Source organism: Zalophus californianus, chromosome 9, assembly GCF_009762305.2.
Source record: "Zalophus californianus isolate mZalCal1 chromosome 9, mZalCal1.pri.v2, whole genome shotgun sequence".
Classification (NCBI taxonomy): domain Eukaryota; kingdom Metazoa; phylum Chordata; class Mammalia; order Carnivora; family Otariidae; genus Zalophus; species Zalophus californianus.
This window is the reverse complement of record NC_045603.1, coordinates 59,006,652-59,033,129: the sequence shown is the minus strand read 5'-3', so window position 1 is coordinate 59,033,129 and position 26,478 is coordinate 59,006,652. Positions and strand designations below refer to the sequence as shown.

The 26,478-nt window shown below is 35.8% G+C and overlaps 2 protein-coding genes across 2 annotated transcripts; one reads left to right on the top strand and one right to left on the bottom strand.

The window, feature by feature from the left end:
- Nucleotides 1-6,949: 6,949 nt before the first annotated feature.
- Nucleotides 6,950-7,887, top strand: LOC118357337 (olfactory receptor 6C74-like). The gene is given in 2 exon segments (XM_035729236.1): nt 6,950-7,004; nt 7,007-7,887. Coding segments are annotated over 2 exon segments (936 nt in total).
- A 6,412-nt stretch (nt 7,888-14,299) lies between these two features.
- Nucleotides 14,300-15,229, bottom strand: LOC113922358 (olfactory receptor 6C6). The gene is given in 3 exon segments (XM_027594279.2): nt 14,300-14,535; nt 14,538-14,926; nt 14,928-15,229. Coding segments are annotated over 3 exon segments (927 nt in total).
- Nucleotides 15,230-26,478: the final 11,249 nt, after the last annotated feature.

Sequence of the window (26,478 nt, the reverse complement as noted above, 5' to 3'; positions counted from 1 at the left end):
GAGGCACTTCTGGGTCCCAAGAATACTCTTAATATACTATTAGACTGGAAGTCATGAGGCTAAATATTAAAATTTATGGACATGGGCCTATAGTGACATAAATAAATGTAGAAGGAAAAATTCCTCCTTATGGAAGAATTCCAAAAATATATAGAGATACAGATTTTTCCAGGAAATAGAGCTTATTAACCTTCTTACTTTCTTAGATGTGAGCTATTTTAGTGCCTTGCTTCCTAGAAGAAATTTTAGACAGGAAAAATAAAGCTTTTTTTTTTTTTAACTGCAAAACTTTACCTTAACCAAGTTGTTAATGAAAATATTAATGGTTGTGAAGAATGTTGATATCATGTACCCCAGATATGATTTGATGAGAAGGTGCTTTATCATTCTTATATACTTCCCCTAAATACAGAACCCTAATTTACTTCTTTAAAAAAGAGAGACAAATCCAAATTGAGAAACACTTTTAAAATTGCTTTGCAAGTACTCATTCAAACCAACAAGAACATGAACAGCAAGAGAAGACAGAGAAATACTGAAAGACCAGATAAGACCTAAGTGAGTGAATGCAATATAGTATCCTGGATTAGAGCCTATAATAAGAAAAGGAAATTAGTGAGAAAACTAATGAAATACAAATAAATCCAGAACTTTAGTTAATAGTCCTGCACCAAGACCTGTTCTTTCTTTTTTATGTCTTTTTATTTTGATAATAATATACGGATGGGAGGTTGGGATGAGGGGCAAAATAGATGAGAAGGTGATTAACAGGTACATACTTCCACTTATAAAATAAATAAGTCACAAAAATGGAAAGTACAACATAGGGAACATAGTCAATGATATTGTAATAATGTATGATGACAGATGGTGACTACACTTAAACATGGTGAGCTTTGAGTTATGTATAGAATTGTCAAAACACTATGTTGTACACCTGAAACTAACATAATGTTGCATGTCTATATGCTTCAGTAATAAAAATTAAAAATAAATGAATACATTTTTAAATAATATACTGATAACACAAGATATTTACATTTGCAGATACTGGGTAAAATTTTCTCGAATAAAATAGTTTATTGAAAAACAACCTGTCCTAAAACATTAAAACACACACACACACACACACACACACACACACAATTTGTGTCATTAGAGAGCAAAAATAGCCAGGATTTCGAAAGCTGTGGTCTTTGAGAAAATTATACTGACTGAGAGGATGCCATATATTCTATAATTTTTCTATTAGCTTCTTGCTCTTTCTAATATAATGAATGGTAAATTTCCCAGCAGAAAATGGCAGTCATTTGCTCTCTTCTCTCATGTAAGGAGAGAAATAAATTGGAACCCACATCTATCAATACCAACCAGGGCTTATCTTGGATAGAAAAGATCCTGTATAAAAGGGAACTGAAGATTAATGAGCCTCATATTTTGTGGGTTTTTTCTCCAAACATTTGATGAATCCTAAGTGGCAAGCAATAGCAGCCTGAGACCATGAGTACAAAGCTGCAGATAACTGTTGAAGAATCCAAGAGGGAATTCCTGTTGTCTCCTAGTCTCTGCAGACAAATATTTGACATTTATGATTTGTTGAAGTGGAGGAGCCTGGGTCAATACCTAAGCTTTTACCTGAGACCACTGAAATCTTACACCTTATTCTTATCATTTCTCAAAAAGCATGGAACACAGATTTGAATAATCTTTGTCCTTGATTTGGTCAAGGTTGTCTCCTTTTAATGTGTGCCAGAATGAATGAAATCCTCCTTGTAGGAATAAATCATCATCCATGCCATTAACATTTGAATATAGTTTTGAGTATACAATAAAAAATTCACAAGCATATCAGAGGGAGGTTCAAATGATCAAAACCATGAACATAACAGAAATAGAAAAAGACCTGAGAAGATCTACATATATTTAGCACACAGTCTGTAAAATAACTAGAACTAATACTTTCATTAAAAAGCTAAGAAATTAACAACTTAAGTAATTGGTATTGGGAGTTTAAGAAATACTTATTCACCAATCTACAGATTCAATCTCTATGAAAATGCAATCCTTATCAAAATACCAATAGCTTTTTGACAGACTAGAACAAATAATCCTAAAATTTGTATGGAATCACAAAAAACTCCAAAAAGCTAAAGCAGTCTTCAGAAAGAAGAACAAAGTTGGAGTTATCACAAATCCAGATTTCAAGATACACTACCAAGCTATAGGAATCAAAACAGCATGGTACAGGCACAAACAGACACATAGATCAATAGAATCGGAGCAAGAGCTTGGAAACACATCCACACTTATATCGACAATTAATCTATGACAAAGAAGGCAAAAATATACAATGGGGAAAGAGAATCTTTTCAACGAATGGTGCTGTCTAAACTGGACAACTACATGCCAAAGAATGAAGCTGGACCACCTACACTATACACAAAAAAAATCTCAAAATGAGGAAGCGAGGGAGGAGGGAGAAAAGATTCTCAACATGGGTTAAAGATCTAAATGTGGAAGCTGAAACCATAAAACTCCTGAAAGACATCTCTTGGGCATTGTCCTTAGCAACCTATTTATGGATATGTCTCCTTAGGCCAGGGAAACAAAAGCCAAAATAAACTATTTGGACTACACCAAAATAAAAAGCTTTGCACAGCAAAGGAAACCATCAACAAAACAAAAGGACAGCCTATGAATAGAAGGAGATATTTGCAAAGGATACATCCAATAAGGTGTTAATAACACCAATATGTACAGAATTCATAAAACTTAACATCAAAAAGATAAATAATTTGACTTAAAAATAGGCAGAGAACCTGCATAGATATAGGAAACAATTTTGATAATAATAAGGATTTGGTAGAATGTGAGAAAGACAAATATAATGATTTAAACAAAAATACTGTATTTTTATCTTATTTAAATGTTCAGGCTGGTGTGTTGAAACTCCTCCATGATGTCACTGTGTTTCTAAGCTGGTAGGACCTGCAACAGTGTCAAGAACCTGGGTGTGCTCTCTTTTGTTGAATGGCCAGTGTATTCCTAGTGTGATTGCTTATACTCATGGCTCCAAATGGCTTGTGTCCCATCTGCATCACAACAATGAGAGGGGGTAGAGAGGAGGAGGAGGGCAAACCTCTTTTATCAAAGGATAATCCATGGGAATTGCACAACATCTCCACTTACATCCTTTGCTTATAACTTAGTCACATGGTCACAACAAGTAGCAAGGAAGACTAGCTCTACACATAGATAAATATTCCATTAACACAGAGGAAGTGGAGAACCCTTGGGTATTATGAAATATCAGTTTAAGATCCACTAGATCACGTCACAAAGACTGTCTGGAAAAAGACAGCTCTCAGAAAAGAAACTGAGGTCATGCATAAAAGGAAACCTTAGGTGTATCACCAGATTAATGGTGATGTATTTAGCTTGAGGCATAGTGTTTTCTGACAGGTTAAGATTCTCCAGCTAATACTGTCACTTCTCATTACCAAAAGAAATACCTTTTTTTCCTGCTTTTAAATCCTTGTCTCTATATCAGAATTCAAAACATGACTATGCAGAAGAGCAATCATGTATTAGGGAAATCTATACTGAATTCTCAGGAGACACAGTTAAAAGTTTTTTAGGGGCGCCTGGGTGCCTCAGTCGGTTAAGCAACTGATTCTTGATTTCAGCTCATGTCATGATCTCAGGGTCGTGGGATCAAGCCCCACATGTGGCTCACACTGGAGTCTGCCAGTACCCCTCCCTCTGCTCTTCCCTCCTGCTTGTACTCTTTCTTTCTCTCTCATTCTCTTTCTCAAATAAATAAATAAAATGGTTTTTTTTTAAAGTAGGTTTTTTTAAATATATTTTTTTAATTTTAAAAATATTTGGTGGCTGGGGATAATTTTGTAATAACATACAAGTGTGGGATCCTTTGGGAGTGGTGTTCTTGGATCTGAAATCCTCCTGAGAATTCTTCAATAATCTTTAGATATTTTCCTTCAGGGCTCAGAAAGCATAAATATTCCATGGGATCAAGTGTTCATTAATTTATATGGCATTGAGGATAATACATGGGAAAGTATTCAATACAAAAATAAGTAAATTGTAGCAATGGAGAAATTTAATATACTACTCTAAAAATCTGCAACCCCCCCAAAACCCCACAGCTAATCAAACCATTTACAAAGTTGCCTTAAATAAATAGATAAGAAAAAACAATCATAGATCGTGAGGTAGAGGGAGATTCATTCAGAGAGGAATGGAATGTCAGTGTTGTCTGTTTAGCACTATGATAAAAGATTTAAATATTGAAGCAGAGATCATTTTATCTGAATAAATCTGTGTATGTATCTTCTTTTGAGAAGGTGTTTGAGTTTTTAGGTCTTTGGCAGAATGATTTAAGATTAAAAAAATGAAAAGAAGAGGTGTGTCTAAAATAAAACATATTTCCTGTTAGCTATGTTTAACCCATGTTGTTCTGTTTTTACCATTAAAGTATTTAATTTTTCTAGCCTTTTAAATTTTGATTGTAGGGAAAATGGTGACAAATGGAATACAGTGAAAATTTGGTATTGAAAATTGTTTTTAAATTTCAACAATATTCATAATATCTACTGCAAGTAAGCATCATTGTACTCATAGGAACGACTTCTGGTGGTTTTGTAATATGAGCCTTGTTAATTTTTGCACAATGTGTGTTGGGGATAGTTGGTGTGTATAAAGGTTAAAGTTGGACAAAGAAATAATTTGACATAGTAAAATTCTGATTTAGGTATTTTAGATATATGCATACCTACACTTTTTGCCATTGGGGTATTTTGTGTAAATGAAGAAAAATTTATAATAGATTCCTTCACAATTACGTGAATGTAAAAGGAATGTCCAGGAAAAACAATAGTCCTTTCTTTCATTTACATATGGCTGTATTATTAACATGATTTTGATAGTAGGTCTTATTTTTTATCTTAGAATCCTCCCATAAATGCCTCTAGATATAATTGGAAACAACTTTTATTTGTCCTTATATGTTTGTTTTTATTTATGTATACGCCTTTTATTTTTTAAAGATTTTATTTATTTCTGAGAAAGAGAGAGAGCGAGTGGCAGAGAGAGAGAGAACAGGAGTGGCAGGGAGGGTCAGAGGCAGAGGGAGAAGCAAACTCCCCTGCTGAGCAGGGAGCCTAATGCAGGGCTCAATCCCAGGACCTCGGGATCATGACCTGAGCCAAAGGCAGAAGCTTAATTGACTGAGCCACCTGGTATATGCCTTTTAATGATAACTTACGTTTTTGAAGTTGAAAATAATTATCTTGGCATCAAGACAGACAATAGTGTCTTATCTAGTGCCCAAAGCCGAACCTTAACTATTTTATTGTGCTTGATGATGAAGATGTCAGGGAAGGAAATATTCCTCAGAGATACAAATAAATATTTTTGGATAAATAGACTATAATCTGTCCTATAATTACTTGCACAAAATGTTTTACTTTTAAGGTGATGACTTGGAAAATACACTCCTTCAAACTTAAGCCTGATTTCCAATGATTAGCTTGCAAACCTGAACCTATGATTGTCTCAATGTATACTGGGTGTTGAAAATAGTATCTTATAGTTAATTATGAGTTAGCTGATTGTCGTTATGATAGGGAAATATATGCTTCCTAAAATTGGCATCATCACTGTTCTGAGATACATTATGTGTTTGAAATTTACCAAATACTCTCTCACTCCTCATCTCTTTTTAGGCCATGCTGATCTCAAAATTGTTCATGTTTTTCAGTCTGTATTTTAGACAAAGAATAAAATGGTAAGTGTAAAGCACAGAAGCAGATGGGGAGAATTTTATTGGTGAACATTTTCTCCTTAAAAGTTTTACTAAGTTATATATTTTAGTTACCAATTTACATATTTTATATGTTAAAAAAAATTTTGTCTTGGTAATTTACATATTTTAAATCTTCTGTTAATTTTTTTTCTCAAACTCACAATCCTGCCTCTTTAAACCCTTCTTAACTTCTAGGTTTCTGTAAAGCTTTGTCTTTATCTCTCTCTTCTCTTTACCTGTAACACCTCAGACAATTTCCTGAACACTAATTTGTATATTTCTTTCTGCATCTGTATCATTTACTCTTTTTCACTTTATTTTACTTGATCTATTCTCAGAACCATAACATACAGAGGAAAACTGAACTTTTTTGTTATATACACCAAAATTACCAGACTGTTCCCACTGATTTTGTTTCAGGACACAAACTGGGAAGGGTGGATATTGGAGAAATGGAAGCACTAATAAGGATGGCAAATAAATATATTCCCAATGAGTCAAAGTCACTTATCTGAAATTGTATCTCATTAGCCATGAAAGTAAATGACACAAGAATCAGGCATTTGAGTTGATTAGCTGAAGAAAATGATAAAGTTTTGGTAGCCCTGTTTATTGATGACAAGGGGGGTGTGTGTGTGTGTGTGTGTGTTAAATGCAATAAAAGGTGTGTGTGTGTGTGTGTGTGTGTGTGTTAAATGCAATAAATGGGATGCTGTATTTTTAATGACAGATACCACTTTGTTTCTACCATGCAAACCTTTTAATTGAACAAGAAATGGTATCCATTCCAATTCTTGTGTAAATTCAAGAGAGGAAAAGCATTTTTCTGTTTGAGAAGTCCCTCTAATTTCCATCAAATTTATTTACTTAAAAAAACAACAATTTCTTCCATCAGATAAATTATTCTCCAGTAGAATTACAAACTGAAGATGGAATTCTCTGTCCAGATACTCTGGAAATGCAGACTATTGTTCTTCCTGGCATAATCATCTAAATATGGATGAGCATTATGTTACTCTGAAACATCACTTTGGTAACTTTTCCTTAAACATGACTTATGAATTGGATTCATCGATTTCTTTCTTTTCTCTTTTCTATTTAGACCTGGAAAAGTAGAGGACAGTAATGGGAAACCACACACAAGCAATAGTGTTTATCCTGGCAGGTTTGACTGATGATCCACAATAGAAGTTGTATTGTTTGTCTTCCTGTTTCTCACCTACTTGCTGAGCGTCACTGGCAATCTGACCATCATCACACTCACCCTGGTGGATACTCACCTCAAGACTCCCATGTATTTTTTCCTTTGGAATTTTTCCTTCTTAGAAATTTCCTATACTACTACATGCATCCCTAAATTGTTGGTTACTATGGCAACTGGAGACAAAACCATTTCCTTTAATTGTTGTGTAACTCAAGTGTTTTTTGCCTTCCTTCTTGGTGCATCTGACTTTTACTTGCTGGCTGCCATGTCCTATGACCGCTATGTTGCCATCTGTAAGCCCCTGCATTACACAACCATCATGAACAGCAAGATCTGCATACAACTTGTCTTCTGTTATTGGCTTGCTGGATTCTTTACCATCTTTGTACCTCTCCTCCTAGGCCTAAATCTTGATTTCTGTGCCTCCAACATTGTTGATCATTACTACTGTGATACAACTCCCCTGCTGCAGATCTCCTGCTCAGACACACAGCTATTAGAGACAATGGGATACATCTCTGCTTTGGTGACACTCATAGTCACATTGATAATGGTGATAAAATCATATACTCATATTGCCTTAGCAATCCTAAAAATCCCTTCAACTAATCAGAGGAAAAAAACTTTTTCAACATGTTCTTCTCACATGATTGTGATATCCCTTTCTTATGGCAACTGCATCTTCATGTATGTTAAACCATCAGTCAAACAAAGAATATCTTTTTCCAAGGGAATTACAGTGCTCAGTACTTCCATGGCTCCACTTTTGAATCCTTTCATCTACACTTTGTGGAACCAGCAAGTGAAGAAAGCTTTCTTGAACATGATATACAAGGTTGTTTCTTTCTCAACCAAATGAATATCCTGTTGCATTGTATATAAAGTAATGAACAAAGGAACCCCTAGTAATATCAATGTATCCAATAGTAGCTCCCAATACACAGTTTCTTCTGTTTTTGTTCTCCTTTCATGTCTTTGATATTCATCTTTATCTCTTTTCAAGGTTTATTTGCACAAAAATCTTTGTTCTAAAGAATTTAATTTTCTATTTATCCCTTAAGAGATATTTTTTTTCTCATCTCACTTCCTTTACCTGTGATTATCTGAAAGAAATGGAGCTAAGCTTTTCAATCTGTCGCTGTTATCTTTGAATTATAGTCAAGAATATGAAGTATTTTACTTATTTTATATTTAATGTAGCATGCATTGTAAAGGTTGTTATTATTCTTTATTTGTACTTAGTTACAACCTACTTAAAACTAATATTTATATCTTTTGTAATACTACTGAATTTTTGCTACACACTTTATTTAATGAAATGAAAAGGTAATTGTGGCAGAGAATAAACATTAATGTTGCTAATCAAATTAGAAAATATTAGTTTATTTTGAAATAGATTGTGGCGGCGCCTAGGTGGCTCAGTCATTTAAGAGTCCACTCTTGATTTCAGCTCAAGTCATGATCTCATGGGTCATGAGATCATGCTCCATGTCAGGCTCCATGCTTAGTGGGAAGTCTGCTTGAAGATTCTCTCCCTCTGCCCCTCCTCCATGCACACTCACTCTCTCACACTCTCTAAAATAAATAAATCTTTAAAAAAATAAAACTAAAAAAAGATTGTGTATTAAAGTATATTCCATTGAAACTAGTTGTTTAGATTGTGTTAGAGAATTATGAGCAATTATAAATATTTTAATAAACATGACAAATAATATACTAACAATCATAAGAAATTATTGAACATACCTGCCTCATGAAGAGTGGAGCAGCATAACAATTTCAGCAAATACCTAAGCCTGGTTTGGAAATCATCCTAATATGTACATCAACTGCAGATGATTTTATGAGTATAAATGTGTTGAAGAAATTATAACTTATTAATCACACATATTCCTGTCTTTCTGAAAGATGAAATTAAAGATAGCATTTTGTGTCTTTCTCCTATTTAGCTTTCCTATAATAATGTTTCTTCCCATACATCATACAGATTTAGAAAACCATCAACTCATTTACTGAACTTAATATCAAATGATAAATTACTACGTAGATTGACATAGTTAGCAAAAAGTATGATAATGATACAAAATAATAAATGAATGAGGTTTTTCTGTGTCAGGTAGAAGTATAGGATAATATTCAGGTATTATGCAGCCATCAAAAGGAATGAGATCTTGCCATTTGCAACGACGTGGATGGAACTGGAGGGTGTTATGCTGAGTGAAATAAGTCAATCAGAGAAAGACATGTATCATATGACCTCACCGATATGAGGAATTCTTAATCACAGGAAACAAACTGAGGGTTGCTGGAGTGGTGGGGGGTGGGAGGGATGGGGTGGCTGGGTGATAGACATTGGGTAGGGTATGTGCTATGGTGAGCGCTGTGAATTGTGCAAGACTGTTGAATCACAGATCTGTACTTGTGAAACAAATAATGCAACATATGTTAAAAAAAGAAAAAGAAAAAAGAAGAAGATAGCAGGAGGGGAAGAATGAAGGGGAGTAAGTCGGAGGGGGAGATGAACCATGAGAGACGATGGACTCTGAAAAACAAACTGAGGGTTCTAGAGGGGAGGGGGGTGGGGGGATGGGTTAGTCTGGTGATGGGTATTAAAGAGGGCACATTCTGCGTGGAGCACTGGGTGTTATGCACAAACAATGAATCATGGAACACTACATGAAAAACTAATGATGTAATGTATGGTGATTAACATAACAATAAAAAATAAAAAATATATTCGGGGTTTATAAGTTCAATTCAATGCTATGAAAGGATAGCACTGGAAAAACATGACTTAAAAATCTATCATTGAGGGAAGATTTTGGAAATGGGTTATAGTTGACACTGACATTTAGAATTACTTTAGTCATTTCTTTTTCTTTAATATCAACAGAAAGTGTAATTATAATGACTTGCATGTCCTAACTCTTTAAAATATTCATATAGTAAGGTGTCAAATTGAAAATAATGAGGTAAATTTCATTTTGGCAAATAAGAACTTTATAAGTTCATAAAGAGAATATTTCTTAGGATATGATAATTGCTAAGCTGATGTGTTACATGATTTATCTGTCATTTATGCAGGGAAAAAAATACTTGCTCATGATCAGATTCTGAAAAAGTGTTTTTCTTTGGTTGTCAGCCTTTTTTTAAAAAATCACTTTGTAATAACATTACAGTCTAGTCAGTTTAGCTTAACTATTTTTTTATTTGAATTTTTTTTCAATTCTAGTTAGATAGCATATGGAGTAAAATTGGTTTCAGGATAGAATTTAATGATCCATCACATGTAACACCCAGTGCTCATCACAAGGGCCATCCTTAATACCCATCACCCATTTAGCTCAGCCACCCCCCATCATCCTCAGTTTAACCATTTTTATTGTGTAGTTTTGATAAGATTCCTAGAAAGGAAATAACAATCAATCAACGGAGATGGAGTTCGTTTGGATTAGACTAACATATGAGACTTTGCTGCAAATTGTTACTATCCTCTTTCTATTTCTAAGGTACGATGTTGAATATGATGGAGAATGTCACTCTGCCAAATCCTTACTTAAATATCTTAATGTGTTCCTTCTGCCAAAATTTCTCCTTCTTGGAAATCTCATTCACACTGATTTATATTCCTAAATTGCTGATAACTCCCATGACTGAAGACTATAAACATTTTCCTAGAGTGTTGGTACAACTCAATTATCTTTTCTTCATCTTTTTGGGAGCTTCAGAATTGTGTTTGTATATCCTATGACTACTCTGTTGTGGTCTGCAACCCACTGCATCACTTGACCATTATGCCCAGCAAAATGTGCTACCAACTTGTATCAAGTTGTACTCAGTTCATGGGAACTAGATTCATCTCTTAACATACTTTGAGGCACAAATAAAAGTTCATTGGATGGTATTTGGATATCTAATTTTTTCAGCAATAAGTATTGAATACTATGCTACATCCACTGAATCACTAAAGAAGAATTCTCTGAGACAGAAAACAGAAAACAAAAGCAAAAACCAATGAAGACAGAAGTCAAATCATTAGAAGATAAATAAAATTGATATATCTCTAGTTTGATTCACGAAGGAAAATAGAAGTCACAAATTACTGATGTTAGCATTGATAAGATGACTTCACTACAGATCCTGTGGATATTGAAAGAATAATGACATATTATGAACCACTTTTTGGCAAAAATAGATAATTATATGAAATGAATAAAATCCTTGTAAAACATAAACTTCCAAAGCAGCCTGAAGAAATTTATAAACTGAGTACCCTATAACAGCTAAAGTAAATGATTCATAGAAATGTCCCCCCCCCGCCACACACACATGCAAATCTAGGTTTAGATGGCTTCACTTATGAATTATACCAAAGATTTCTAAAAATACCAACTATGCACACATTCTCTAAAAAACTGGAGGAGGGAATACTCAATTCATCCTTAAGCCATCATTATCATGACACAAAAACACAGGCAAGGCATTAAAAGAAAAAGTAAATTCATAAAATATTACTTATGAGTACAGATATAGAAATTCTAAAATAATATATAAAAATTCAATCCAATAACATATAAAAATGATAGTATACCATGACCAAGTGGGGTTTATTTTTAAAATGCATTGTCTATTTAACATTAGAAAACATATTGATATAGTCCTTAACATGCATACACAAAAGCATCAAACAGTGCGAAGAAAAAATAATAGAATTGAAAAGAGAAATAGATGAATCCACCATCATACTTAAAACTTCAACAGCTCTATCCAAAATGGGCAGATCTAGCCGGCATAATATTGGTGAGGACATAGTTGAACTCAACAACACCATCAATCAACTGTATATAATTGACATCTATAGACTATTTCAACCAACAATAGCTAAATACCTTTTCTTCCCAACCTCACCAAGACAGATCACCTTCTGGACCATAAAACACACTTTAAAAATTTTGAAGAATAGAACTGATACAATATTGGCTCTCAAACCACATGTTATTAAACTATAACTCAATAAAAAGGGTGACTGAGAAATCCTAAATTATGTGTAGATTAAATAACACTTCTAAATAAAACATGGATCAAAGAAGAAATCTCAAGAAACTTAAAATTTTTTCTTTAATTTTTAAAATTTTTTATTTATTTAATTTTTTTATTATGTTCAGTTAGCCAATATAGAGTACATCATGAGTTTTGGATGCAGTGTCTGCCTGCATCAATAAGACCATTTCTTACAACACTTGTGCAGCACAGCTGTTTTATGCTGACTTGGGTGCAATGAAATTTTTTCTTCTGGTTCCTTAAGCCAATGTTTATCTTTGGACTAGTACCTCACAGACTCTGGGCAGACTTCCTTAAAGATCTCTTTAGTAATACTTAAACTATTTGAATATTGTGACCCTTATAGGTGAATAAAAGGGTTCAAATAAGTTTACTCTTTTAATGATCTAAACAATAATCTTCTTTTCAGAAGGGTTGAAATTCCTAATTATGAAGCTTTCAGAAGAAATGGAAAATAGAATTATAAGAATACAGCATTGGAAAAAATATTAATAGTCTTAGAAGATTCTCAGAATCATTGAATGAAAGTAATACTAATCATACTTTCAGTAATAAATTAAAAAATAGCTTGCAAATTTGTAAGTCAAATGAAGAGTTCCCTGTTGTCATGAATTGCTATAGAAATACCAAAAACGAAGTTTTTTGGTATATCAGATTCTAAAAACAGTCACCAACAATTGAGGTCAGATATATTTATATAGGGTTTATAAACAGATGGAAATATTAACCTAATTACCATGAACAAAAGGAGTAAGATAAGTAAAAGATATGGTTCTATCACTTCCCTAAACCAAAATTAAGGGTGGAATACCTACACAAAGGAAATGTATTTTTCCTGGCTGGAAGTTTGCTGAAGCTTTGAATATGGAGATGCACACTACTGCTACCAAAGGAAAAGAGTCTGTGCGTTTTTTCTTCAGATCAGAATTAATTAACATAATCTTGTTAGGTAGAAAACAAGCTGGAACTCAGAGAAAGATTTTGGCAAATGAACCTTATATCAGGTAATGATTTGACACCATGTTGCTATGAAAAACACTGAATTTAATTCACAACAATTTTAGAAAACAAACGGGTAACATAGGCTATATTGGTTGTATTCCAGACATAGGAATGAAAGGGGCAGGAATTATAACTGTAAATTACGTTTATAAGACTACCAAGGTGATTCTTCACAAAACATTTCAACATCACTAAAATACCAGGTGTAAGTCCAAAATACAATTCTGGTATACAGGTCCCTTCAACTTCTCTAGACTTGTTACCTTTATCTGTATAACACTATGTTAGGTACTAGTTGAACCACATTCTTGAATTGTTCAAAATAAGCAATATCTTTTACTGAGTGTTAAACAGTTCAAATAGCATATATTTAGCGAACTATGAACAATTCACAGTGCTCACCATAGCACATACCCTCCCCAATGTCTATCAACCAGCCACCCCATCCCTCCCACCCCCACCCCTCCAGCAACCCTCAGTTTGTTTCCTGAGATTAAGAATTCCTCATATCAGTGAGATCATATGATACATGTCTTTCTCTGATTGACTTATTTCGCTCAGCATAATACCCTCCAGTTCCATCCACATCGTTGCAAAATGGCAAGATTTCATTCCTTTTGATGGTTGCATAATATTCTATTGATGGACATCTTGGCTCTTTCCACAGTTTGGCTATTGTGGACATTGCTGCTATAAACAACGGGGTGCATGTACCCCTTCAGATCCCAAATGTAGGGATCTACATTTGTATCTTTGGGGTAAATACCCAGTAGTGCAATTGCTGGGTCATATGGCAGCTCTATTTTCAACTTTTTGAAGAACCTCCATACTGTTTTCCAGAGTGGCTGCACCAGCTTGCATTCCCACCAACAGTGTAGGAGAGTTCCCCTTTCTCCGCATCCCCACCAACACCTGTCCTTTCCTGACTTGTTAATTTTAGCCATTTTGACTGGTGTGAGGTGGTACCTCACTGAGGTTTTGATTTGGATTTCCCTGATGCCGAGGGATGTTGAGCACTTTTCATGTGTCTGTTGGCCATTTGGATGTCTTCTTTGGAAAAATGTCTGTTCATGTCTTCTGCCCATTTGTTGATTGGATTAGTTGTTCTTTGGGTGTTGAGTTTGATCAGTTCTTTATAGATTTTGGATAGTAGCCCTTTATCTGATATGTCATTTGCAAATATCTTCTCCCATTCTGTTGGTTGTCTTTTAGGAAAAACACAACTTTTGTAACATATCCCAAAAGACTTCTTTCACCTGCTGGTTCCTTTGGGTATAAATGAAGGGATTTAGCAAAGGGGCAACTGAGGTATACAGCAAAGCTATGCCTTTGGATACAGTCACCATTTCTTTGGCAGATGGTTTAATATACATAAAGATGCAGCTCCCATAAGTCACAGAGACAACAATCATATGGGAAGTACAGGTGGAAAAAGCTTTGGTCCTTGCTGTGCAGAAGGGAATTTCATAATGGTCTTCATGATGCAAGTGTAGGAGAGAATCACTAACAACAATGTGACCACAAGTGTCACCACAGCAAAGATAAAAGACATCAATTCTAGGACATGTGTATCTGTGCAAGATATCTGCAGGATAGGAGAAGTTTCACACATAAAGTGATCAATTATTTTGGAAGCACAGAAATCCAGCTTGAGTCCCATAAGCAATGGGGGAAAGATGATTAGGAATCCAGTTAGTGAAGAGGAAAGTACAAGCCAATAGCACACTCTGCTGTTCATAATGATTGGGTAATGCAAGCATTTACAGATGGCTACATAGCGGTCATAGGACATAGCAGCCAGAAGGTAAACCTCTGTAACTCCCAGTGAAAGAAAAAAAAAATAATTGAGCTGCACAATTATTATATGAGGTGATTTTTTCTCTAGTCACAATGGTTTTCAAGTATCTGGGAATACATACTGTTGTGAGTATGATTTCTAAAAATGAGAAATTACAGAGAAAGAAATACACTGGTGTCTTGAGGCGAGGATCCAGCAGGGTGTGGAGGATAATGATTAAGTTCCCCATCAGGATCAATGCATAATTAAGAAAGAGAAACATGAAAATCACAATTTGCAATTGTGGGTCATCTGTCAGTCCTTGGAGAATGAACTCTATTTCCATTGATTGGTTTTTCATTTCTGTTTTATGAGCCTTAACAAATATACATAAGAAAAGAGAACAAAAAATTAAACATACACATCAATATAATATATTGTAGTGTAATACAAATTAACCTATATATATATATATACACACACATTAACCTATATATATAAATATATATAAAACCTAAATACATATAAATAAGCCTAATGTATATAAATTAAATATATAGAAATTAACGTAAATGCATATAAACTCAATAAATATATATACTAATTACACATTTTAACTAAATGTATATATTAACCTAAATATTTATATATTTACCTAAAGCAGAAAAAGGTATATATTCTCTAATTTTTCTATTTGAAAATGATTTCTCCAATCTGAAATTTGTGATGATACATAATTACATGCTATGACAATTCTAAATTCTTTCTCATCCATTAGTTCTCTTTATTATACTATTTCTCACAATTTTTTCCTCTGGAACTTGAATATTTTCTTTGGTTAATATGCATTTTTTTACCCATTCCTCCTGAGTGGATTCAACTCTGCATGAATAATTTAAATAAAAGAATACGAGTTATTTTAAATGTATTTTTCTATCTTTTTTATTCCACCTGTGCAAATACACTCTGTTGTTCTGTGTTAGAATGTGTATCAGGGTGATTTTCAAAACCAGGATTTACATTTATATTACAATTCTTGTGATAGTGACTAAGTAGGATTGATTTCCATTAATTAGATAAGGTGAAATTTGTTCTGCACCGAGAGTACACAATTATTATTATGAATTTTCTTCACTGGCTTTGCTATATTCAAATGGACAATTGTTTTTTAGTATATACAACAAATACAACAAAGCAAAACATGACAAAAACAAACATTTTAATAAAAAATATTCTGTATTTTTTAAATTAATCTTTTTGAGGTGTATTCCTACATGTGCCTACTTAATTTGGGTCACTACTTTTTTTTTTTTACTTTCCCCATATTCTTTGTAGAATTGTTGAATACTCCAGAAATTATTGCAGGGAAGTGAAATCTGCCACCCCACAATGTGTCTCTTTGGCATGATGATTAATTTAAACCGATTATTTTTAAGAAATGGAAGAATCAGAATGTTTTTCTTTTTACCTTCTCCTCAAATGTCTAAAGAATTTGGATAGAGGGCCTGCTCCATAAAGGGAGCTACCACCATAGACAACCACAGTGTAACATGAAGTAGGTGTGATCGAGAGGGAGGAACTCAGCAAAGTCTGTTTCTTAAAATTCTTCTGTATGTCCCATTGTTTCTGTGTATCCCAGCAAACATTTTTTTCCCAAACATTTTACTCTTTTTCATTTTCCTTTGAATTCTCTTCCTTCTCCTTGAAGCACCCCCCCAAATCCTTCTTCTTCGCTCAGAATGGCATTTAAGCCTCAATTGCCTGACTGCCTATAATTCTCATATTCTTATGGAGTCCCCCCTTCATACGTATGCAATTAATTTGATTTTCTCCTGTTAATCGGTCTCATGTCAATTTAATTGTTAAACCAACCAAAAGAATATTGAATAGTAGAGTAAAATTTTTCCTCCCCAAATTTATATTTCTACCTGTCCTTTCTAAGAATTCTACTTATTTCTATGTTATACTATTCCCTTTTATGTGAAACATGCTAGTCTATTTCATTATATGCACTACCTACAGACTTTTAAAGGAAATGGTTTGCTAAAGCACTCTTTGTTACTTTTATTCTTTTGCATTTGTCTTATTAATATTGCTGCTTATATATTATTTTTTCTTTTTAGAACAAAGATAAAACTGTCTTATGCTTAATGTGATTTTCTGAAACAGATTTTAGGGAATAGCTTTAATATTTTTAATGGCAGTGGAAGACTTGCAATCTTCAGCTACTATGTGCCACAAATTTTATATAAAAATATATGTTTATGTCCTTGTGATAACTCCCATCTTTTCTCTATTTCTGACTTGAAAAGGTATGGTCCAGGAGTTAGTCATACAATTTTTGTTACCACGTGGCTCTAATAGACTGTTCTAGAACTATGTTATTTCAGATTTTAGTAAACAGTTGCTCAATATTTTTTCCACATCACTTTACCCAGGACAATACTTAATTCATGAAGAGAATTGGAGAAAATGAAAGTGAGATGCAACTATATATGAATAAAATAGATTGAAACATCTGTTAATGCACAACCATTATATGACTGTATACCATTAAAAAAAAATGTAAACCATAAAATTTAGCAGTCAAATTCAACTCCCTGAAATGGACTTGTGCATTTGACTTAATTTCTGATTTTGAAGTCAAGTTAAAATTATAGTTGCCTTACCTTCCTGGATCTATTGTATCTAGTGTCCCCTTATGTGTGCATGGCAGAGATGTATGTTAACATAATTAATCATGATTTTACTCTCTTATCATCATATTTATTATCTAATCTGGATATTTACTATTAATGATTTTTGTGGGAGAGACCATGTACATAAGGTGCTTCTGTAAAGAATTTCCACATCCCTCAAATTCATACTAACTTTGAAGCTCAGAACTCAGGTATTAATAATTTTAATGGACATCTATCTTCTATTCCAGATAAGCTGCGTTTTGTGAAAGTTTGTTGTTACAGTTGCTGTCATTCAAAACCTCAAAATAGGTAGTTATACTTTAAAATAAAATAAGATGAGGCCACTGAAAAAATTTGGGGCATCATCTGATGAAAGATAAGCAACTGTTCCAAGAGAGATTCCATATTGTTCTCGTCCATTTATGAAATGCTGCAGTTCTATCACTTTTTACTTACTACAGATTCAAGGGTTCTACTGAAATAAAACAAGGAGGAAAAAACCCTTCTTTGGGTATCAAAGTTCCAAAAGTACTAATTACTGGCTATAAAAGACACCATTGTAATCTACCATAAACAAAAGCAGAAGTGAAAGTATCTCAGAGGAGTTCACAAATGATTTAGAATAATGGGTGAAATATTTAAAAAGATTGTCAGCAGTTCACCGTCCTGGAGCAACACTGAAAAATCCCAAGCTGGTTTATACAAACCCAAGACTGCCTTGCTTCCAATTAGAAACAGAAGCAATATTAGACTTTATTGTAAACCATTTTACACTCTGGCACCTGGTAGTGTATTTATTTACAAGTAACAATTAAGCATAATATTTTAACAGATTAATAAGTTGAGGTTTCAGTTGGATGTTTGCTGAAATTATTTTGATGCTTCAAGTGAACTGAAATTTAGCTATTAAATACATTTTATGTTAATGCCCAAACCTAGAGATGATCCAGTGTCCATCATCTGGTAAATACTTTAACAAATTATGGCATGTACATACAATGCAATAAATCAGTCAGATTAAAAAAACATGATTGAGTCTTAGAAATATTACACTAAGTGAAAGAAGCCATATACAATATCTAAATACTCTATGATTCTATTTCTATAATTCTGAAAAACATTGAACTATGGGGATAGAAATCTGATCAACGGTTTTAGGGGTTGATGGTAAGAAGTGATGACTACAAAAATGTCATGAGAAAACTGTGTAGGATAATGGAAATATTCTGTATCTTGATTGTAGTTGTGGTTGCATGACTATATATGCTTGTCAGAGTTCATCAAGCTATATACCCCCCAAAAGTTGTCTTTCTTTGTAGTTAAATTCTATCTCAGTAATCTAGCAAATATATTTGGATGTGACTTACCTCCTTTGTATTAGACTACTAATAAGATTACTTAGATGTGTGCTGTCCAATATGATAGCCGCTAGTGACATGGATATATGCATTTAAATTTAAAGTAATAAGTATTAATTTAAAAATTACATATTCAGTTCCTCACTTGGGGGCCATGGGATGGGTAGCTGCTATTGTGCTTAGATCCAAATTACTAAAATTGACAGTAATTTTTCATCCCAACCTTCCTCTGAAAGTTACTAGCCTTCACTAGACTCTAGAGCTCTAAATTGATTACATCAGACATATTCTGACAGTGCAAATGTTGTCTAGGTGGGGACACAGATTCCGGGTGCTTCCCACTTCACCATCTTCTGAAAATGCCCTCAAGGACCTACTCACTTCCATGACAAGCTTGTAAACGCCAAGTAAATAACATACTTGACTGGAACAGATTCATATTTAAAGTCAATACAGTCCCTTTTTTTTCCTACATTAATCAGTGTACCAGACATTAGGTTTTTTTATGATTATATTTTTTAATAATTTTTATTGTTATGTTAATCACCATATATTACATCATTAGTTTGTGATGTAGTGTTCCATGATTCATTGTTTGTGCATAACACCCAGTGCTCCACTCAGAATGTGCCCTCTTTAATACCCATCACCAGGCTAACCCATCCCCCCACCCCCCTCCCCTCGACAACCCTCAGTTTGTTTATCAGAGTCCATCGTCTCTAATGGTTCGTCTCCCCCTCTGACTTACTCCCCCTTCATTCTTCCCCTCCTGCTATCTTCTTCTTTTTTTTTCTTAACATATATTGCATTATTTGTTTCAGAAGTACAGATCCGTGATTCATCAGTCTTGTACAATTCACAGTGCTCACCATAGCACATACCCTCCCCAATGTCTATCACCCAGCCACCCAATCTCTCCCACCCCCCACCACTCCAGCAACCTTTAGTTTGTTTCCTGAGATTAAGAATTCCTCATATCAGTGAGGTCAGATGATACATGTCTTACTCTGGTTGACTTATTTCACTCAGCATAACAACCTCCAGTTCCATCCACGTCGTTGCAAATGGCAAGATCTCATTCCTTTTGATGGCTGCATAATATTCCATTGTGTATATATGCCACCTCTTCTTTATCCATTCATCTGTCGATGGACATCTTGGCTCTTTCCATGGTTTGGCTACTGTGGACATTGCTGCTATAAACATTGGGATGCATGTACCCCTTCGGATCCCTACATTTGTATCTTTGGTAAATACCCAGTACTACTACTGGTAAATACCCAGTAGTGCAATTGCTGGATCGTATGATAGCTCTATTTTCAACTGTTTGAGGAACCTCCATACTGTTTTCCAGAGTGGTTGCACCAGCTTGCATTCCCACCAACCGTGTAGGAGAGCTCCCCTTTCTCCAAATCACCACCAACATCTGTCGTTCCCTGACTTGTTAATTTTAGCCATTCTGACGGGTGTGAGGTGGTATCTCATTGCGATTTTGATTTGGATTTCCCTGATGCCGAGCGATGTTCAGCACTTTTTCATGTGTCTGTTGGCCGTTTGGATGTCTTCTTTGGAAAAATGTCTGTTCATCTCTTTTGCCCATTTCTTGATTGGATTATTTGTCCTCTGGGTGTTGAGTTTGATAAGTTCTTTACAGATTTTGGATACTAGCCCTTTATCTGATATGTCATTTGCAAATATTTTCTCCCATTCTGACGGTTTTCTTTTGGTTTTGTGGACTGTTTCTTTGGCTGTGCAAAAGCTTTTTATCTTGATGAAATCCCAATAGTTCATTTTTGCCCTGGCTTCCCTTGCCTTTGGTGATGTTTCTAGGAAGAAGTTGCCATGGCTGAGGTGGAAGAGGTTGCTGCCTGTGTTCTCCTTTAGGATTTGGATGGACTCCTGTCTCACGTTTAGGTCTTTCAACCATTTGGAGTCTATTTTTGTGTGTGGTGTAAGGAAATGGTCCAGTTTCATTCTTGTGCATGTGGCTGTCCAATTTTCCCAACACCATTTGTTGAAGAAACTGTCTTTTTTCCATTGGACATTCTTTCCTGCTTTGTCGAAGATGAGTTGACCATAGAGTTGAGGGTCCATTTCTGGGCTCTCTATTCTGTTCCATTGATCTACATGTCTGTTTTTGTGCCAGTACCATACTGTCTTGATGATGATAGCTTTGTAATAGAGCTGGAAGTCCGGAATTGTGATGCCACCAGCTTTGCTTTTCTTTTCCAACATTCCTCTGGCGATTCGGGGTCTCTTCTGGTTTCATACAAATTTTCGGATTATTTGTTCCATTTCTTTGAAAAAGGTGGATGGTATTTTGATGGGGATTGCATTGAATGTGTAGATTGCTCTAGGTAGCATTGACATCTTCACAATGTTTGTTCTTCCAATCCATGAGCATGGAACGTTTTTCCATTTCTTTGTGTCTTCTTCAATTTCTTTCATGAGTATTTTATAGTTTTCTGAGTACAGATCCTTGCCTCTTTGGTTAAATTTATTCCTAGGTATCTTATGGTTTTGGGTGCAATTGTAAATGGGATTGACTCCTTGATTTGTCTCTCTTCTGTCTTGTTGTTGGTGTATAGGAATGCCACTGATTTCTGTGCATTGATTTTATATCCTGCCACTTGACTGAATTCCTGTATGAGTTCTAGCAGTTTTGGGGTGGAGTCTTGTGGGTTTTCCACATACAGTATCGTCTCATCTGCAAAGAGTGAGAGTTTGACTTCCTCTTTGCCGATTTGGATGCCTTTGATTTCTTTTTGTTGTCTGATTGCTGTGGCTAGGACTTCTAATACTATGTTGAATAGCAATGGTGAGAGTGGACATCCCTGGCGCGTTCCTGACCTTAGGGGAAAAGCTCTCAGCTTTTCCCCATTGAGAATGATATTCGCTGTAGGTTTTTCATAGATGGCTTTTATGATATTGAGGTAGGTACCCTCTATCCCTATACTCTGAAGAGTTTTGATCAAGAAAGGATGCAGTACTTTGTCACATGCTTTTTCTGCATCTATTGAGAGGATCCTATGATTCTTGTTCTTTCTTTTGTTAATGTATTGTATCACGTTGATTGATTTGCGGATGTTGAACCAGCCTTGCAGCCCAGGGATAAATCCCACTTGGTCATGGTGAATAATCCTTTTAATGTACTGTCGGATCCTATTGGCTAGTATTTTGGTGAGAATTTTTGCATCCATGTTCATCAAGGATATTGGTCTGCAATTCTCCTTTTTCATGGGGTCTTTGCCTGCTTTGGGGATCAAGGTAATGGTGGCCTCATAAAATGAGTTTGGAAGTTTTCCTTCCATTTCTATTTTTTGGAACAGTTTCAGGAGAATAGGTATTAATTCTTCTTTAAATGTCTGATAGAATTCCCCTGTGAAGCCATCTGGCCCTGGGCTTTTGTTTGTTGGGAGATTTTTGATGACTGCTTCCATTTCCTTAGTGGTTATAGGTCTGTTCAGCTTTTCTATTTCTTCCTGGTTCCATTTTGGTAGTTGATACATCTCTAGGAATGCACCCATTTCTTCCAGGTTATCTAATTTGCTGGCATAGAGTTGCTCATAATATGTTCTTATAATTGTTTGTATTTCTTTGGTGTTGGTTGTGATCTCTCCTCTTTCATTCATGATTTTGTTGATTTGGGTCATTTCTCTTTTCTTTTTGATAAGTCTGGCCAGGGGTTTATCAATCTTGTTAATTCTTTCAAAGAACCAGCTCCTAGTTTCGTTGATCGGTTCTACTGTTCTTTTGGTTTCTAGTTCACTGATTTCTGCTCTGATCTTTATTATTTCTCTTCTCCTGCTGGGTTTAGGCTTTATTTGCTGTTCTTTCTCCAGCTCCTTTAGGTGTAGGGTTAGATTGTGTATTTGAGACCTTTCTTGTTTCTTGAGAAAGGCTTGTATTGCTATATACTTTCCTCTCAGGACTGCCTTTGCTGTATCCCAAAGATTTTGAACAGTTGCGTTTTCATTTTCATTGGTTTCCATGAATTCTTTAAATTCTTCTTTAATTTCCTGGTTGACCCATTCCTTCTTTAGTAGGTTGCTCTTTAGCCTCCATGTATTTGAGTTCTTTCTGACTTTCCTCTTGTGTTTGAGTTCTAGTTTCAAAGCATTGTGGTCTGAAAATATGCAGGGAATGATCCCAATCTTTTGGTACCGGTTGAGACCTGATTTGTGACCTAGGATGTGATCTATTCTGGAGAATGTTCCATGGGCACTAGAGAAGAATGTGTATTCCGTTGCTTTGGGATGGAATGTTCTGAATATGTCTGTGAAGTCCATTTGGTCCAGTGTGTCATTTAAAGTCTTTATTTCCTTGTTGATCTTTTGCTTAGATGATCTGTCCATTTCGGTCAGGGGGGTGTTAAAGTCCCCCACTATTACTGTATTGTTGTCAATGTGTTTCTTTGCTTTTGTTATTAATTGCCTTATATAATTGGCTGCTCCCACGTTAGGGGCATAGATATTTACAATTGTTAGATCTTCTTGTTGGATAGACCCTTTAAGTAGGATAGAGTGTCCTTCTTCATCTCTTATTACAGTCTTTGTCTTAAATTCTAATTTGTCTGACATAAGGATTGCCACCCCAGCTTTCTTTTGGTGTCCATTAGCATGGTAAATGGTTTTCCATCCCCTCACTTTCAGTGTAGGGGTGTCTTTGGGTCTAAAATTAGTCTCTTGCAGACAGCATATTGATGGGTCTTGTTTTTTAATCCCATCTGATAGCCTGTGTCTTTTGATTGGGGCATTGAGCCCATTTACATTCAGGATAACTGTTGAAAGGTATGAATTTAGTGCCATTGTATTGCCTGTAAGGTGACTGTTACTGTATATTCTCTGTGCTCCTTTCTGATCTATGCTGCTTTTAGGCTCTTTTTTTGCTTAGAGGACCTCTTTCAATATTTCTTGTAGGGCTGGTTTTGTGTTTGCAATTTCCTTTAGGTTTTGTTTGTCGTGGAATCTTTTGATCTCTCCCTCTATTTTCAATGATAGCCTAGCTGGATATAGTATTCTTGGCTGCATATTTTTCTCGTTTAGTGCTCTGAAGATATCATGCCAGTCCTTTCTGGCCTGCCAGGTCTCTGTGGATAGGTCTGTTGCCAATCTAATGTTTCTACCATTGTAGGTTACATATCTCTTCTCCCGAGCTGCTTTCAGGATTTTCTCTTTGTCTCTGAGACTCGTAAGTTTTACTATTAGATGTTGGGGTATTGATCTATTTTTATTGATTTTGAGAGGGCTTCTCTGTGCCTCCTGGATTTTGATGCCTGTTTCCTTCCCCACATTAGGGAAGTTCTCTGCTATTATTTGCTCCAATATACCTTCTACCGCTCTCTCTCTTTCTTCTTCTTCTGGGATCCCAATTATTCTAATGTTGTTTCATCTTATCGTATCGCTTATCCCTCGAATTCTGCCTTCTTGATCCTGTAATTGTTTCTCTCTCTTTTTCTCAGCCTCTTTATTTTCCATCATTTGGTCTTCTATACCGCTGATTCTTCCTCTGTCTCATTTATCCTAGCAGTTAGTGTCCCCATTTTGATTGCACCTCATTAATAGCCTTTTTGATTTCGACTTGGTTCGATTTTAGTTCTTTTATTTCTCCAGAAACGGTTTCTCTAATAACTTCCACACTTTTTTCAAGCCCAGCTAGTATCTTTAAAGTCATGATTCTGAAATCTAGGTCTGACGTCATAGTAATGTCAGTATTGAGTAGGTCCCTGGCAGACGGTACTACCTCTTGTTCTTTTTGCTGAGGTTTTTTTTTTCCTCTTGTCATTTTGTCCAGAGGAGAACAGATGAATGAGAGAACAGAATGCTAACAGGTTAACAATGTCTCCAGCAAATATACTCTATACAAATCAGAAAAGACCTGAAACCAGGGGACAAGAAAGGGAAAGGAAGAAGAGAAAAAAAAAGGGGGAAAGAAAAAGATAAAAACAAACAAAAACAGAACAAAACAAAAAAAACAGAATATGATCAAATATGATCAGGCTAGTGCATAGATCAGTGCCACACACTAGCTTTTGGGCATATTTTGGTCTGTTAGAAGAAAGTGCCTTCTAATAATTTAAAGGAAGAAAGACTTATATGAGGTACAAAATCAGGGTTGATACAATGAAGGGATGGCAGATGATTGTAAAGATGAAAATTATAAAAGATTTTATAAAAGGAATTGGTAAGATAAGAAGTTGTTTTTAAAAAGAAAGAAGAAGATTTAAAAAGAAAAAGAAAAAAGAAAAAAAAGGGAGAGAATGTGATCAGGGAGGAGACTAGAACAAAGCCATACACTAGTGATTTAGGGTATATTTTGATCTGTTAGAAGAAATTGTATCTCAAAATTTTAGAGAGAGAACAACTTATGCCAAAAATAAGGGTAACTACTATGAAGGGATAAAAATATGACTCTAAAAATGAAAAATAAAAACCGTTCTTTTTAAAAAATGGATTGATAAGATGTTTGAAAAAGGGAAAAAGAAAAATTCAAAAAAAAAAGTTAAAAAAATTAACTTTGAAAAACTAATGAATTATGGTAAGAAAAGCCATGAATTCTATGTGCAGTATTCCCCTAGCGCTGGAATTCTCCCATTCTCCTTGATCAGTAAACTTGGTCTTGGTTTGCTGGCTGTTCATGCTGATCTTCTGGGGGAGGGGCTTGTTGCTGTGGTTCCCAAATGTCTTTGCGGAGGTGGAATTGCCACGCCCCTGTGAGTCCGGGCTGAGCAAGCTGCTTGGGTTTGCTCTCAGGAGCTTTTGTTCCCTGCAAGCTCTCGGTAGGGCTTTGGAGGACCAGGGTGAAAATGGTGGCCTCCCAATCTCCGCCCGGAGGAGCTGAGAACTCAGGGCCCTGCTCCTCAGTGCACCCCCAGAGAAAAGCAGTCAGTCCTGTGTCCCCGGTCTCCGGCCGCACTCCGTGCTCACCCGGCCTGTGACCTAGCGTTTCTATCTCTGGCACCCAACCCCGTGTGGAGTCTCCAAACCCAGCAGATCCCTGCGGTGCGCTTCCGTGCCACTCCTCCCAGGGGAGGAAGGGGAGTCTCCCCGGCTCTGCTGCTTGTTGGGTCCCTGCTAGAGGAGCCGTGGCCTGACTGGTCCGCGGATCACAGTTTATGGCAACCCCGAGCTGAGAGCCCACGCCTCGGCTCTGTCTCTGCAGCCGGCTTCCCCGCTCTGCTACCCTGGAGCTCTGCTGCACTCAGGCACCCCCGGTCTTTCTGTGACCCCGAGGGTTCTGAGACCACACTGTCCCGCGAGGGTTCCACTCCCCGCTTAGGCACTGGAGCGACGTCCCTCAGCAGAGCCGACTTCTAAAAGTTCCGATTTTGTGCTCCACGGCTCTATCACTTGCCAGAAGCGGCCGACGGAGGCCCCCTCCCCGCCGTCTATCCTCCCGAATATCGCCTCAGATTCACTCCTCCGCATGTCCTACCTTCCAGAAAGTGGTCGTTTTTCTGTTCAGAGTGTTGTTACTCTTCCTATCTTCGATCTCCTGTTGAGTTTGTAGGTGTTCAGAATGGTTTGATCCCTATTCAGCTGAATTCCTGAGACCAGACGAAATCCAGGTCT